This window comes from Anastrepha ludens, chromosome 5, assembly GCF_028408465.1.
Source record: "Anastrepha ludens isolate Willacy chromosome 5, idAnaLude1.1, whole genome shotgun sequence".
Taxonomy (NCBI): Eukaryota; Metazoa; Arthropoda; class Insecta; order Diptera; family Tephritidae; genus Anastrepha; species Anastrepha ludens.
In genome coordinates this window covers 70,591,722-70,607,600 of record NC_071501.1, presented here as the reverse complement: position 1 = coordinate 70,607,600, position 15,879 = coordinate 70,591,722, and the positions used below count along the sequence as shown (strand labels likewise).

Genomic DNA, 15,879 nt, shown 5'->3' with positions numbered 1-15,879 from the left:
TAATAACACCGTACAACAACAAAAAAAGTAAAAATAATAAAAAGTAACAATGTTTGACAATAGCTTATGGCGAGGCGTAATATTATATATATATATGTCATACTCAAAAGCGATAATACAAGGTGGCGCAAAAGTAACCTTGCGATGTTTTTTGGCTGTAATTTAAAAAAAAAATGAAAAACTTTGATTCTTCTTGTGGATTATTTTTATTTGGTCTTTTAATTTTTTTTTACATCAAGTCTATTGCCGCCGCCACAGTTGATTGCCATTTGAGCCCTTTGAATGGCATTTTCTATCACTTTGGCCAAAACTTCCGGCGATAGGTCCTCAAATTCTTGACGGATATTGTCTTTAAGAGCAAGAGTCTGAGGCTTGTTGACATAAACCCGCGACTTCAAAAAGCCCCACAAAAAGAAGTCTGGAGCAGTCAAATCAGGCGATTTTGCTGGTCAGTGCAAATCGCCAAAACGGGAGATTAGGCGCCCGGGAAATGCATTTTTGGATTTTTCCAATTTATATTTTTATTTATTCTTATAGGCAGATTTTTAAGTGTATGTACAGGCAAATATTTATTATACAATGAAATCATCAAACTTCCACTAACTCTATCAACCTGCACGAACGCGAGGAACAAAAATACTAAAGCAACGTATACACGCTGCCTTTTTGTATCAACAATCCCTACGTCCAGCACACACGCTGCGATTGTTGTATCAACGCGTTGTACAGTGCGTACATGCAATTACAGGCAATGCCCCACACATTCTTCAGCATATCGGTTGTGGCACATGCAGTGTGTGCCGTTGCACCGTCCTGTTGGAACCACATGTTTTCCAATCCCAATTCATCAAGTTGCGGCAAAAAGAACTCGTTTATCATTGCTCTGTAGCGCTCACCATTCACAGTAACCGTTTGGCCCGCGAAGTCTGGCCCATACAGTGACTTTGAGCGGGTGTAATGGCTCTTCGTGGGTTACTCGCGGATTTTCAGTGCCCCAGAAGCGTAAATTTTGCTTATTTACGTACCCGCTAAGATGGAAATGCTTTCAGTTCATTAACTTCCATTTATTTCGAATTGGGACCTGCTTTGTGCTACTGATATTATAGATTTTAAAAAGTCGAAAACATGGTTTAAACCACGTATTAAATTGATTTGTTATCTTATGGAAGAAAAAAATCGTGTCGATTAAACAAAAGCTCTATATAAAAATTTCATGAAGGAAAAATTACAGAAAAATAAATTTTAAAATTTACTCTTGAAGAGGAATCTAGCATTTTAATAGCTGCCATGTTTTCTGACTAACTCAAATATTTTAATTTTGTCCGATTACTAGTTCGGGGTAAAAGAAAATTTTAAAATAAACACTTTATAAAAGGTCATCAAAGTCATTTCATGCGGAAATGGAATTTATTTTATGATTTCTATTTAAGGTTGCCAGCGAGTCTGCTGTCTGAATCTGACGTAAGCCAACGTTAAAGTAAAAGATTTGAATCACTTTTTGAGCAGGACCACTTTGAAGTCGAATTCGAAGAGATGATTTTGATCAGAGTGATCAGAATGTTTTCTTCTATTTTTACTATCAAGGCGAATCTATTAAAGGTGGTATCGGTAAATCAGCTGATTTTTTTTCTTTCGTTGTGTCCATGTGGTTGTCAGCACAGATTGAAACACGGCGAATTCGTAATTTGTTTTCTACATTGCGAATACTTTGCCGTGACAATCAAACGTACAAAACATTGTTGTTGGTCTAGTTTCACCACCTTTAATGAATGGGGGTTGATTACTATATAAAAATGACAGAAAGTCTGTAAATTATGAAAGTGATTAAGTGTGGAGGCTACATACAATTTTTGATGGTTTTTATGGAATTTAGTTTTTATTTGTTTCTAAAATATTTTGCGCAGCCTCCAAAGACTACGTTTTCTCAGAAATAAAAAAATATGAAAGTGCAAGATGGCATAACATTAATATCGGAAGGTTTAAAATTTTTGCAAATGGCGCCAGGCGTAAAGGTGAAATTAAAGATTTCCGTGATCCAAAATATTGATTTTTTAGTTAGTAAAAAAGTTTTCCAAACATATAATTGGGTGACTAATTTAGTGCCGCCTTGTATATACACAGTATGTGTGTTGGTATGTGCACAAAAATTATTTATGCTGCTATTTTGGGCGCACATAACTAATCATGCTCGGGGGTGGTGAGCAAAACTATTTACAAAGCAGTGCTCGTTAACGAAATTTGTCTTTTTTTGCCGACACATACAAAAGACACATATTTACAAAACTTTATACATACATACGTACAGATGTATGTATATACATACATAAGCTTTTACATACGAAGGAACAAGATTTTGGGAAAATCAATCATAAACTTTTGATAAAATTATCTTTTTAGCGAAGCCAATACAAAATTTTAAAATTTTTCGTCTGGTTTTTGAAAATATTTCCGAATTTGAAATTTCGAAAATCAAGAACTAAGTAACAGACAAAAACTCTTTAATTTAACAACGTGTGAATATTAAAAGATTAAAAATAAGTAGTATACGTAAGCAAAATTTATATTATATACACTTACGCACATATGCGCATAGGTATGTGTGCGCACAAGTATATGTGTAAGGTTTTTTGTTTTTAAAAATTTCTTTTACGATTTCATTCTTCAATGTGCGATCGCCAACACGCCAATGCTATGAGCGTCAACGCCACCGCCACCTCCACTATCGAGACGTTAAGATAGTTGATGCTGGCCGCCTGTGCGGAGCTAAAATTGTAGAATGCGTGGGTTGGCATGGAATGATCATGAGCTTGATTGTGATGTGTGGCCGCTGGCGAAGATGATGATAGTATTCATGGCAACAGATTTTCGGTGTAGTTGATGGCGTGTTTTAATTTTTTGCTCGTTTTTACATTAAATAAAGGGTGGTTAGTCGACTGTTTTTATTTTAAATAACTTGTTATTTAAACACTGAAGGATGCCGCGCGCAGAAAAATGACAAAAAATGAATATCTCATTTCAAGGGTATGAAATGGATCGCTTAAGGCTTGGACAATGCTGATGATGTATACTTTCGTAGCGAGGAGTAGTTTTTTGTGTACTGAAATTGACCATATAAACTTGCACGTTCTTTTCCTACGGAATTGGATTGAGAAATCCACATCTTCTTGTACTCTGTCCACCACACTAAAATCTCGAAAAGAATGCTACTTGCCTCAGCGTAATCATACTTCTTTCCTCCAGACTAATGAATTCGCTCATGTTAGTATTTTGTTTTTCAATAGCCGGCTTCACAATTTCCGCTCCTCCCTTCACTAAAAGCTCCTTAAAAGCATTTTTAGGCATCCTGTAAAATGTATGAAATTTGTACGCTCTGTTTTCTTTTATTTCTCCTCCGATGGAGAAGATAACATAATAAAAGAAATTCCTTTTCATCGCTTGACATATTGACAACTCGTATAGTGACTATAGATAGTCGCATTGTGTACGGACATGTAAGCGTATCGTCATCGTCGCTGCATAAAAAATATGTCGTGCCGAAGACGATATGAGTCGTATGCGATCGGCCCGAGTGGGCGGGATGTGCTACTGCAGGGTGAGCCGAGTTAAACATTTGATAGTTAATAATTTAATTTCTGGATATTCTTCCTATCAATTAGTACCTAAAGTTCTTTGCATTCACGTATTTCGGCATCGCATTTCTTACTTCGGTGATTAAGAATCTGCCTTCATTCAGTAGCATCCAGCTCGCATTACGTCCACTCCCAAGATGGTGCTTTAGTCATCGTCTTTTCTTTTTTCTCTTTAGCGTGGGATTTCTTAGCATATTATACGGGTGTCTCGGTCTCATTGAAACCCACATACATATGCATCTGAGGTGATAGGCAGAGATTGAGGAATATTACTTCATTGTTCGAAGTGGTCGTTGAGCATTAAATACTGAAAGCAGAATGCGATTGTCGAATCGAATGGCGACTCTGTCAGTGTTTTTTATATCATTTTTAACAAACATGCAGCTAATGGCGCACCCTATATCCATACATGAATTTTTATACATATATACGAGTATACGTACATATATACACGCCTTTGTATTTCACGAATATGTGTAAGTATGCACGCATGTGCGTAATTTTGCTCTGCTCGTGATGATGATTGAGCTGTTCGCGATTTTTGTATTTATAAGCAGTTGTGTGAATGATTTTGTTAAGTGAAAAATATAAAATTTTTTTCTTCGATATTATTTTTATTGAAGTTCAATAAGATCCCTTTCCTTTGATTGTACTTTTTGTGCAACCCTTTGTATTGCGTTTAGTATTCTAAGCGATTATTGTTTCGTTCACTAAATTTTCTGTCAGAAAATGGAGTTTTCAAAGACTAAAAAAAAAACAAAAAAAATTAGGAGCCTTCAAAATTTGTTTTTTATTATTTTTCAAATAATACATACATACATTTACACTTTTTCTCAATTTTTTCGTTTTTATATTTTTCTGCAATTCATAAAAAATTGTTTAAGTGGATTCAAAAAAATTAGCACTAACATTTTTGTTTAAAAAATTGCAGTTCAAACCTGTCGAGCCCCATCAGAAGTTATTTACCTCACACCCATCCAGAGCAAAACAATGTTTGTGCCGTGTTCAGTGCGCTGAGGAAAGGTACGGAAAAAGCCAAAAGAAAAAAAAACACGGACTTTCTTGCGGACAAATTAAACCAGCCACTTAGCGTGTTTAAGTGTTGTGAGTAGTGAATTGGTAATAAAAAAAATTAGGGCACACAAATTAACTATTGCTATTTTTTCATTATTTACATCGACACAGATTTAAGCAAATCATTTAACGTTTGCATTACTCCCATCCAAATCAACATAAAATACCCAACAACATATACAAAACAAAGATACTCACCACGCATTCAACACTACTCCACAACGTCATCAAAATACCCCAATACACAGAGTGACATAAAAGATGGGCAAAGATTATTATAAAATATTGGGTCTGCCGAAGACTGCCACCGATGAAGAGATCAAAAAGGCCTACAGAAAATTAGCGTTACGTTATCATCCGGATAAAAATAAAGCCGCAAATGCAGAGGACAAATTCAAAGAGGTCGCCGAGGCTTACGAGGTGCTTTCCGATAAGAATAAACGTGAAGTGTACGACAAATATGGTGAAGAGGGTTTGAAGAGTGGAGGTACAGTGATAATTCTTGAATACTTTTAAAACTGTGAATTCTATTTATCCATGAATGTGTGCGTGTAAGTTTTGGTATAGCAACAATAATTTTAACTATTTTGTTGTAAATTGTCATATGCAGGTACTCGCAATGGCACCGGCGGCGGTAAAACGTTCACATATCAGTTCCATGGTGATCCGCGGGCGACCTTTGCTCAATTCTTCGGCTCCAGTAATCCGTTTGCCTCTTTCTTTGATATGGGCGATAATCTATTCGATAAGAATGTGTTCGATTTGGACACCGAACATGATTTCTTCTCATCCCCGTTTGGAGGTTTGGGGTCACGGCATGGGCTCGGGAGTGGGTTCAGGTAAGTGTGCTGTGAATAGTTGTTGCAACTAGTACAATTTTAATGAGGTTGACTTTGACAAAAAAAAAAAGAAAAGGAAATAGCTTAAGGTGGGAGTGATCTCGGTTTGAGGGTCAGTTGCAAATTCCAAAATTAATATTAAAGTAGTTCGAGGTAGGCTCAGAAATCAATGTACTTTTACCCTGCTTTCAAACAAAAAACCAAGAAAGCCTATGAAAGCCTACGAAGACCAATACGTTCCATTACTTTACCTAGAATATAAAAAGGTTTTATGATCTTTGCCCGTAACTTTTTTCTAAAAGAGTAGAACGAATGAATCCTTTTTGGATGTCTGTTAGCCAATAACTTTCATTAGTGCGGGGAGTAATTTACGAATTCAAGTAATCTTTGTCTGAGCTAGCTTTCTTGAGTAGAAAAAATTTCTGATTAGATTGTGAACTTCCAAACGACTACCTTCATCTCAAGAGGTGCTTTTGCTTTTTCATTGCCTACCATGACAATGCACCAAGTTAGTAGAGTTATTTTCAGTTCAATATTCGAGCTAATTGCACCCCGCAATTAGTTCTATCAAGTTTCGTTGCTCACTCCTTCCCTGTCTGAGAAAGAATTTTCCTACCACCATTTCAGGCATTTGGTTGTCTTCCAGGTGCCAGCATTGCACTAACTACTCCCACGAGCTTCATCAATGAAAACTTGTTCGCTATACGAGTACTTGTCCCTAAAATTGTTTTCGTTGCAATTGGATGCTTTGAAGAATCGACAGTTCGTTGTGGACATTGCCCCGGCACACACATAAGTTCAAGTTTATGCCGCCATGCAATGCAGCTCAGCCTCAACTTACGTTCAAGTTTCAAAGATCAATATTTCTTTCTTCAGGTCGAATAGATTCATACAGCTATTTTGTACACAAAAGGCCTTTAAATTTAATTTAATTTGGTCAAAGTCAATCTCAGAATATAATTGAATTACGCTTGTAATGGATGCTTAAAAAATAAAGCGAAGACCTTCGTTTAGGTCACATTCGTTCAACGTGCATACCCCATTCAAAAAAGAGAAACAACAAGATCCCCCCGTCGAACATGATCTCTACGCGACACTAGAAGAAATCTACCATGGTTGTGTGAAAAAGATGAAAATATCAAGGCGAGTGGAACAGCCGGATGGATCAACAAAGAAAGAGGACAAATATGTGAGCATATCGATTAAACCCGGCTGGAAATCCGGTACGAAGGTAACATTTCAAAAGGAAGGCGATCAAGCACCCGGCAAGATACCAGCGGATATTGTTTTCATCATTAGGGATAAGCCACATGCGATGTTTAAGCGAGAAGGTAGTGATATGCGGTACACGGCGCGTTTAACGCTCAAGCAGGTGAGTGAAAAGATGGGAGAGGAAGAACGATTTTATTAAGGTGGTAAAGTCTTTAACTCAAATAAGGGAAAATTGATGTTATTTTTATTCGCGAAATATTTTAGAAATGATATTAAGATGAGATATTAAATAATATATTATAAATATCATCACCCTCAGCTTTTTATATTGAATAATTAGAATTTGCATTATCAAAAATCAAAGAAAGTTTTGCGTCTCTTCAGTGACAATATTAAATGTGCGAGTGTATTTTTGATACGAGCAATTTCACTTTAAAACCAATAGCGCTCAAATACCGAATAACTTAAGGCATATTGAGCAGGTGGCACCACTAATACATATAATACATATCAGAGTATTGAAACTGACGGGTGGAATTGATTTACAGTCGCGAACATGAAAATAGCAGTGACACTGTTAAATTTTTTAAAAGGGTGTGAGAAGATAAAAAATAAATAAATGAAATGTAAAGCCATATTTATTTAATTTAGCAGCGGTTGCAATACCTAATTTTATAATAATTTTTTTTCTTTTGAAAAAGTATTGAGTATTTTTACAATATTGAAGTGAAAGTAAGTTAAAAGGCCTTTTTCAATAATATTCAACTACACCTCAAGAGGACCCTGAAATTGTCTGAACTGCCAATGTTGATGCTTTTAAATCTGTCAGGCAGATAAAAACAGAACTAAATTTAGACTTATAATGCAAAATTATTCGCTCGAAATCCAAAGAGGAAGCCATTGCTTATGCAAAAGTATGGAGATAATTGCTTGTAGTTTTCTAGAAAACACGCCGACTAGCTTGCAAATGGCGCAATATTTTTGGGATCGACGAATCAAAAGTTATTTCATTTGAAATTGCTTGGCCTAGGCAATACATTCGAGCCCCGCCCGGTGCGGCTTGTCAATTAAAATATACTCTAAATGTAATGGAGCACACTACAAGGTGGTGCAAAATTAATCACCTTATCGGCAGATTTATAATTTTTAGAAATGACGTCGTACACCATTCATATTTGACACTTGCGAACTAGACAGCTGCAGTATACAAACATATAAGCAAGGGAAAAAAGAAAATAAAGATTTCTAAAAATATTTCAGAGTTATTATTTTTATTTAGTAAAAAAGTTATTCATAAAGAAAATTGGATGATGATTTTTTTGTTGTGAGACCCATACACTAAATAAATATTATCATGAACGAAGCGAAGAAATGTTGCTAAAATGAGTGAATGTGTATTAAATTTGAATTACAGCTAAGATGAATGTGCACTAAAAATTAATTACACAGTATTAAAATAAAAATCTAAAAACGTCATCTCTGTGTGAATTTAAGAAATATCTGAGTGGCTAATTAAATATAATGGTACCTACTACTATTTTCAAGTCCGCAACTGTAGCTGTACGTGCGCTCATATAATTAACACAATCTCTTTAAAAAATGTGCATTATTTTTCACGACACATTTTTTTGGTCAATTTTTTATAAAAATATAGTTCATTTTTTTTATCAACCTGATAAATCAAAATTCCGAATTTTGTCAAAAGCTCACAACAATTTAACAAATAAAAAAAATTGTTATACTAATTTTCTGAGTATGCAGTTTTATAGCCCATTGAATTTTAGGATAATAAAGTGTAAGTTCGAAGTAGAGTTGTTTTTTGAGACTTTTTTTGCATACGATGTTGAGTATTTTCTTCCATTAAAAACGCACGAGTTATGGTTTCTATAGACTCCCCAGTTATGGTTTCCGTCTATTTTTTGAAACCTCGAGTTGCGGCCATAACCCCTTTTAATATCCTTCCTCTAAATAATAAATACTTTTTATTAAGTTTATGGAAACTTTTATTGCAAATTTAGATTACGGAGTTTCTGCGACTTTTGCCAGTCGCCCTTCGCGGTTCAGCCACAACTGGCTTTTCTTAGATCTTTAGGTCTTAAATATAGCCTTAGTATATACATATTTAGATTGTAAATATGTGTGTTTGTGATGTCACTCAGCACCATCCAAATAGTCTACTTTTTGTTTAGACTTGCAGCAATTGTTTTACTGTGTCCTCTTATTTCACTCAAGTATGTTTTGCATACTTGAGTGTTGACACCAGTATGTTTGTTATCTGCATATACGTATGACTTCACGTCATTCGTATATGCAATGAGCGGATTATACTTAAGCATATACATATTTATGTATATTTATATTTCTAACTCTAAAGTGCTGAGTGGCATTCCTAAGGTTCATTTTACAATCATAAATTTTATTGGAATATGATTGTTTTCTTTTTCACTAATACTCATTTTACAATTAAAATATGGTTCTTTTCTTTTTGATAATTTTATGTGTGGGAGCGGGGCCATTCCACATAACTCCCCCACCGTTAGAGTTAGAACTCTCCTGAGTTCTTTCATTAATAAGTACATTTTGTTTGGGGTTGGTTTCCATTAACATAATTCCTCCTTCATTATAATTCTTTTTATTAACAACTTTTACTTTTATATTCTTCCTTTTCCAATATACAATTATTATAATCAATAAGAGCAATAAACATATTGCTACTGTTACATTCATACCATATGAAACATTTTTATGGTATTTTAATTCTTTAATTCCTTTAATGTTTTCCATATTTTTTTCTTCAATCATTTTAAACTTTAATTCCTGTTCGTAACTTTGGTTTAACATTTTTACTGGGTAGTGGAATTTTTCTGCAAATTCCACTTTATTATTTTCAAACATTTCATTATTTAATTCGATTTTACAATTTGTAAACGTAATCAGGAAATTATTTTTTAATACGATATTTCTATTGTCACAATTTTGTTTTAAGATTGTTTCGTATGCATTGACGATCAATATCGTATCGTCATCAATGTTTAATATTTTAGTTTTATTATTTATTTCAAAAGAACAATCATTTTCAAATATACAATTTCTACTTCGTTTTAGATCTTTCAAGGCAATGTCTTTCTTATAACTTAGATTTATTTCATTAATTGTAATTAAATACTCATTTTCTGTTTTTATTTGTAATTTATTTCTGTTCGGTAATGGAGTGATCATCTTTAGATCAGTTATAACATAACTTCTTGGTATCTTTATTGCTATTACAAGTGATTGATTCTTATATGCTAATACTCCCATTTTTGCCATTTTCAATTTGTAAAAATCTATTTGGAAGTGATCAATTTCTTCCTTAGTTAGAATTCCTGGATGGACCATATTGTATTTAGCCGCAGCAATATTGTGCTGTATATCATTGACCCTACTTTCCAAATATCTCAATTTATTTATCAAATTATTGAATAGGATGTGCTCGTAAAAATTTTTGTTCTGTTCATTCATACTTTTTACAAATTCCTTTATTTCCTCCCTATCTTCATTTATTGTTTTTCTAATCAAATCTATACTATCATTAAAATGATTATTTATTGCTATTTGCTTATTAACTGTTTCAATAATATTATGGTCATTTTCTTTCTGTACTTCTAAATATCCTAAAATCTCTTGTCTATCTTCATCATCCATTAACCCGAACAACCAATTATATGTTCTTCCTGCTGCGTTCAATAATCCCCTCCTGTATCTACCGTTCTTTTGGGGTCGAATTGTTCTTATCTTTGCCTTCAATGCCTCAATTTCATTTAGCAAAAACTTCTTTTCTGTCATATTAATGTTTCTGACTTCCTTTCCTAATTCCTCCACAACTTCTAAAATTTCTTGTGGCTGGATAATATGCAATATGGTTGTGGTCTCGTTAACTACTTCCACCTGTCCTATTCGTACAATGGTGTACCCTGCCTCGTCCAGTATCGGGGTCACCTGCAAAAATCCCCTCGCTGATGCCATGCTCACTAGCATGATATAAAATATTATACGCCACATAGTCTGAAAGCAAAATAATAAAAAAAACTTACAAGTGGAAACGGCAATAAAAAAAAATTAACCAGTATCTCCATTATGGACTATGATACTAAACCTATCATCATCGTAATTATTTTCTGTGTCCAAATTAGGTATGTTCGCAAATTTTTGTGGTCTTTTTATATTAGATGGATGGACGTTTTGCAATGGATTAATTCGGAAATATGGTTGGTCCTTATGTCTTACTCTTTTGTAATTTTTTATGGGTCCTGATTCTCTGTATTCTGTATACTCTTCTCTATTGCTATTATGTTTTGCTATTATTTTTCTTTTTGTCAAATTAATTCTATCTTGTAATATGGATGGGCCAATGCTATCTTTGGCGAACCTTGGAGAACATTTGATGGTTGAGTGATATCGATCATTATAGTTCGCTATAACGACCTGCATCCTCATTTCCGTTGAAAGACTTGTATCATCAATTCCTGTTAATTTCTCCAACAGGGTTGAGTGAAGTCTCTCAATGTCTGCGTTACCAGTGTGATTATTGGGTTTTGTTAAATGGACCTCAATATTTTCAGTATTTAAATATTGTATCAATTGTTCTGCTCTAAACTCATTATCCATTATTACTTTCTTCGGTTTTCCGAATTTTGCGAACTGTTTTAGCAATATAGTTTTCTTTGACCTCCAATTCCTATCAGTTATTATATATGCTGCTGCAAATTTGGTCAATTTATCTATTGTCGTAACAAACGAATGTTTGTTGAAATGAAATATATCAATATGGATAACTTCGTTTTTATCCGTAGGGGTTTCTGTCAAATTGAACTTAGGTTTTATAGGTTTTCTATCATATTTTATTTGTTGGCATTTTTCACAGTTATTTATTATTAACTGAATATGCTCCCTGAGTTTCGGATAAAATATTTTGTCTTTCAATGTATTAATTGTTTCTGCAATGCCACTGTGCATCGACTCCTTACTGTGATACAAAGAGATTTGTCTATGCAGTTCTTCTTCCTGCGATATCTCTGTTGCTCTTTTTGTACATTTTATGAATTCCAGTTTGCTATTACAGGAGAACATGGACATCAACAACAGTTGAATTTTATGATAATCTTGCTCTTCAACTTCAGAAAATATTCCTACCTTACCTTTCCTAATGTGCCTTTCAAATATAGTTCTTAATATGTTTTCACTATTCAGTGGGTCAACCTCGATTATTTTCCTACCATGCGATATCTTAATTTCAGCTTCAGGGCTATATGTTATTATAATTTGTGTTTTATATTTATTAACAATCTCCTCTTTTATAGCAAAGTGCTCCAATAACTCTTCCTCTGCGGAATGTATCGTATCGGAAATTTCAAAATTCGATTCTTTATCATTATTTTCATTTATATCCTTAGATGCCATTAAAATTTGGTAACCTTTTGCAAGATCAATAGGGCTAAAGTACTGTGCTTTGCCCAACTTGTCTAAGATTCCATGAATATTTGGCAAGGGATACTTATCGTCAATGGTTATTTGATTAAGCCTACGATAATCAACCACTAAACGAAACTTTTTATTTCCGGACTTATCTTCTTTTTTTGGAACTATTATAATAGGAGAGCTATACCTACTCCTGCTTTTTTGAATTATACCCTGCTTTTCCAATTCTTTAATTTGCCTGACCGCCTCCTCTTCATGTTTCGGAGGTAACCTATAAATTTTTGAATTTATTTGTTGGTTTGTGACCGTCTTTACTTCATGGACCACTGATTTTGTATTAGTCAGTGTGCCCCCATCTTTAAAAATTAATTTTTTATATTTTTTTAGCAATTTTTCAACTCCTTTACGTTCATCTGATTTTAGATGATCAAGTTGAATATTTTGCAATTTCCCAGACTCCAATGCATAAACCTGCTCTTGGATCGTCTTTGAGAGGAATGGTATTTTTACACCATTAAGGAGTTCAATTTCCTCCTTTTCTATATCAATTACCTTGACATTTTTAAATATAAAGTCATTTCCCAACAACAAATCGTATGGTTTATCAAAATCCATCTTCACCCACTTTATTCTAGCCTTGGCAACATATTGAAACTCTGATGGGCACGGAGAACTAACTCTTTCATTTGTGCCCTTAATATTACCATTTAAGGTACTCACTATTATGTTATTTCCTTTAATAACCGGTAGATTATATTCATCGAAGGTTTTCTTCTTCATAATACTAATTGTAGATCCTGGATCCAGCAAAGTTAAAAAATTTTTATTGAATAACGTCAATGTTATTAGAATTTTATTCTGACCACCCGAGGCTAGTTTGTAAAAAACTCTTCGTTTATGTTTACAGCCTCCCCTTGACTCGCAGCATCGACGTCCATGGGTTGAGGCCCATTTGAACGCCTTGTTTGCTGAGATGTATTAAGTCTATTTGGAGTGTTTTGTGGTCGATTGTTTAATTGTTGGCTACCTTGCCAATAATATTGGCCTTGTTCATATACAGGACGGCCATTTACCTGTTGCGAATTACTTTGTCTATTATTTTGTCGTGAAAAATTGGGTGCACGGTAATTGTTTTGAGCAGTGCTATTTTGCGAACGGCTGCTATACCTGCCTGAATTATTGGCTTGCGAATTGTTGCCGTTATTATGCCTAAAATTGGCATTCTGTCTAATATTATTATTATTATAAACAGGGCGAGGATTAAAATTTCCAGACTGTCTGTTTATATTTTTGGATATGAGCATTGGATTCAGGTTTCCAGCATCCAAGCCAATAAAATTGTATATACAAGCCGACATCTGCGGCCATGACACTATGTTTCTTATGGTGCAAGCAAACGTACCTGCCGCCAATTGTTTTATTCTTTGAATGAGCCATCCCGTGAATATCTCCTTCATCGCATCACCATTTTCACTTAAAACACTAAATTCGGTGATATTATCAATTATATCCCTAGCTTTTTTATTAAGTTCACTTATACTCCCTATTTTTAAATGTGTAATGTCGTTCGTTATCGACATTTGGTCTTTAGTTGACCGAAAATGTTGCTTTAACTTTGTTTTACACTCCTCCCAATTTTCTGGTGGGGTCAGAGAAAGAAAATTTTTTGCTGATCCTGATATCTTAAGATCGAAAACTATTCTATACACTAGGTCCTGTTGCTCTGGGTAGTCCCCCAAAATCCTATCAATTGTTTGAATAAAATAGGGCAACTTCTTTGTGTTGCCTTCAAAAGGATGTAGATATTTTAAGTCTTTCTCCACCTTTTGTCTTAAGGTGGTTCTTTGATATATAGCATTTTGCTGCAATAGTTGCGTTATCGCTACTAAACAAGCCTCCATATTTTGGGCCATTTACTTTTCGAATCAACAAAGGAGTAGAAAAAATATATATTTTATAATTCAATTTTTTTTATTATTATTGATTTGCTTTTACCGAACTGGCATACGTCACATGCCTGATTATTAGTTTTTGCTTACTTGCTTCGAGAAAATTTCTTAATTGATTTAACGTGCCCAAGCATTAAGTACGCTTGCTCTATTTTTTTTCTGCACTGGGGCTCTTTCCACAATATTAAACATATTAAACCTGTTTCTATTAGTGCGAAGATTATTGCCCGCAAACAATTTTTCACAAAAAAAAAAAATTTTTTTTTTTTTCACTGTCGTTTTCAAGTATCATAACTTTTCGCAAAATGTTAAAAAATATATGTATCACTAGCTACTTACATAGACTCCTTTCGTCAATGGATGGATCAAAATTTTCAGGATCTCTGCTCTGCTTGGTCTTCACTTATTTGCTGTGGTTTGGTTGATGTTTCCGGAGTGCTCACTGGTACTTGTTGAAATTGTTATTCTGCTGCTGTTATTTTGCTGCTGTTGTTTTGCTGCTGATGTTACTGCTGTTGTTTTGCTGCTGATGTTGCTGCTGTTGTTTTGCTGCTGATGTTGCTGCTGTTGTTTTGCTGCTGATGTTGCTTTTGCGTTTGATAGCGATCAAGGAAACAAGCGACTTCTTTGATGACAGAGATATCTGTTGCTGCTGCTTCTTTCACTGCTATTTTATAGTGCAGTTTTTAAATTTTTATGTGTAAATGCTTTCCTTCTTTAAAGATCCCTTAATAAGCAACCACCGTAGCCGAATGGGGTGGTGCCATCCGTATCGCGACTGCGCCAGTTATGGTTTCTATAGACTCCCCAGCTATGGTTTCCGTCTATTTTTTGAAACCTCGAGTTGCGGCCATAACCCCTTTTAATATCCTTCCTCTAAATAATAAATACTTTTTATTAAGTTTATGGAAACTTTTATTGCAAATTTAGATTACGGAGTTTCTGCGACTTTTGCCAGTCGCCCTTCGCGGTTCAGCCACAACTGGCTTTTCTTAGATCTTTAGGTCTTAAATATAGCCTTAGTATATACATATTTAGATTGTAAATATGTGTGTTTGTGATGTCACTCAGCACCATCCAAATAGTCTACTTTTTGTTTAGACTTGCAGCAATTGTTTTACTGTGTCCTCTTATTTCACTCAAGTATGTTTTGCATACTTGAGTGTTGACACCAGTATGTTTGTTATCTGCATATACGTATGACTTCACGTCATTCGTATATGCAATGAGCGGATTATACTTAAGCATATACATATTTATGTATATTTATATTTCTAACTCTAAAGTGCTGAGTGGCATTCCTAAGGTTCATTTTACAATCATAAATTTTATTGGAATATGATTGTTTTCTTTTTCACTAATACTCATTTTACAATTAAAATATGGTTCTTTTCTTTTTGATAATTTTATGTGTGGGAGCGGGGCCATTCCACATAAGTCACGCATGGTTCTTTATCGATCTGTCCTAGTCGAGTGCAAATTGAGCACATAGACACATTGAGATATACATTTGAACGAAACTTGTTACACATGTTGCCTTTGAGCCAAAGTAGATGAGCAAAATCGAATTTCGAATTTCATCCTACGGTGGAACGGTAGGAAAAGCAATAATGTAAGAGATTTCAGTAGTTAGTAAAAAAATTTGCTCAATTTTTTTATGCAAGACAATATTTTTTTTTTTCTAGTAATTCCATTTCTTTATTGCCATCTGCTTATGGG

The 15,879-nt window shown here is 34.3% G+C and overlaps 1 protein-coding gene across 8 annotated transcripts in view; it reads left to right on the top strand.

Moving 5' to 3' along the window:
- LOC128865195 (dnaJ protein homolog 1) overlaps positions 1–15,879 on the top strand; it is a 119,472-nt gene that overhangs the window by 61,600 nt on the left and 41,993 nt on the right. For 7 of the 8 annotated variants that reach the window (XM_054105298.1, XM_054105297.1, XM_054105299.1 and 4 more), the window contains exons 3-6: positions 4,561–4,733; positions 4,815–5,190; positions 5,314–5,542; positions 6,545–6,914. In XM_054105298.1, coding sequence (XP_053961273.1) covers positions 4,965–5,190; positions 5,314–5,542; positions 6,545–6,914 — 825 coding nt within the window. In that variant the 5' untranslated portion in view covers positions 4,561–4,733; positions 4,815–4,964. The remainder of the gene's footprint in view (positions 1–4,560; positions 4,734–4,814; positions 5,191–5,313; positions 5,543–6,544; positions 6,915–15,879) is intronic. The other variant, XM_054105300.1, reaches the window with a different exon arrangement.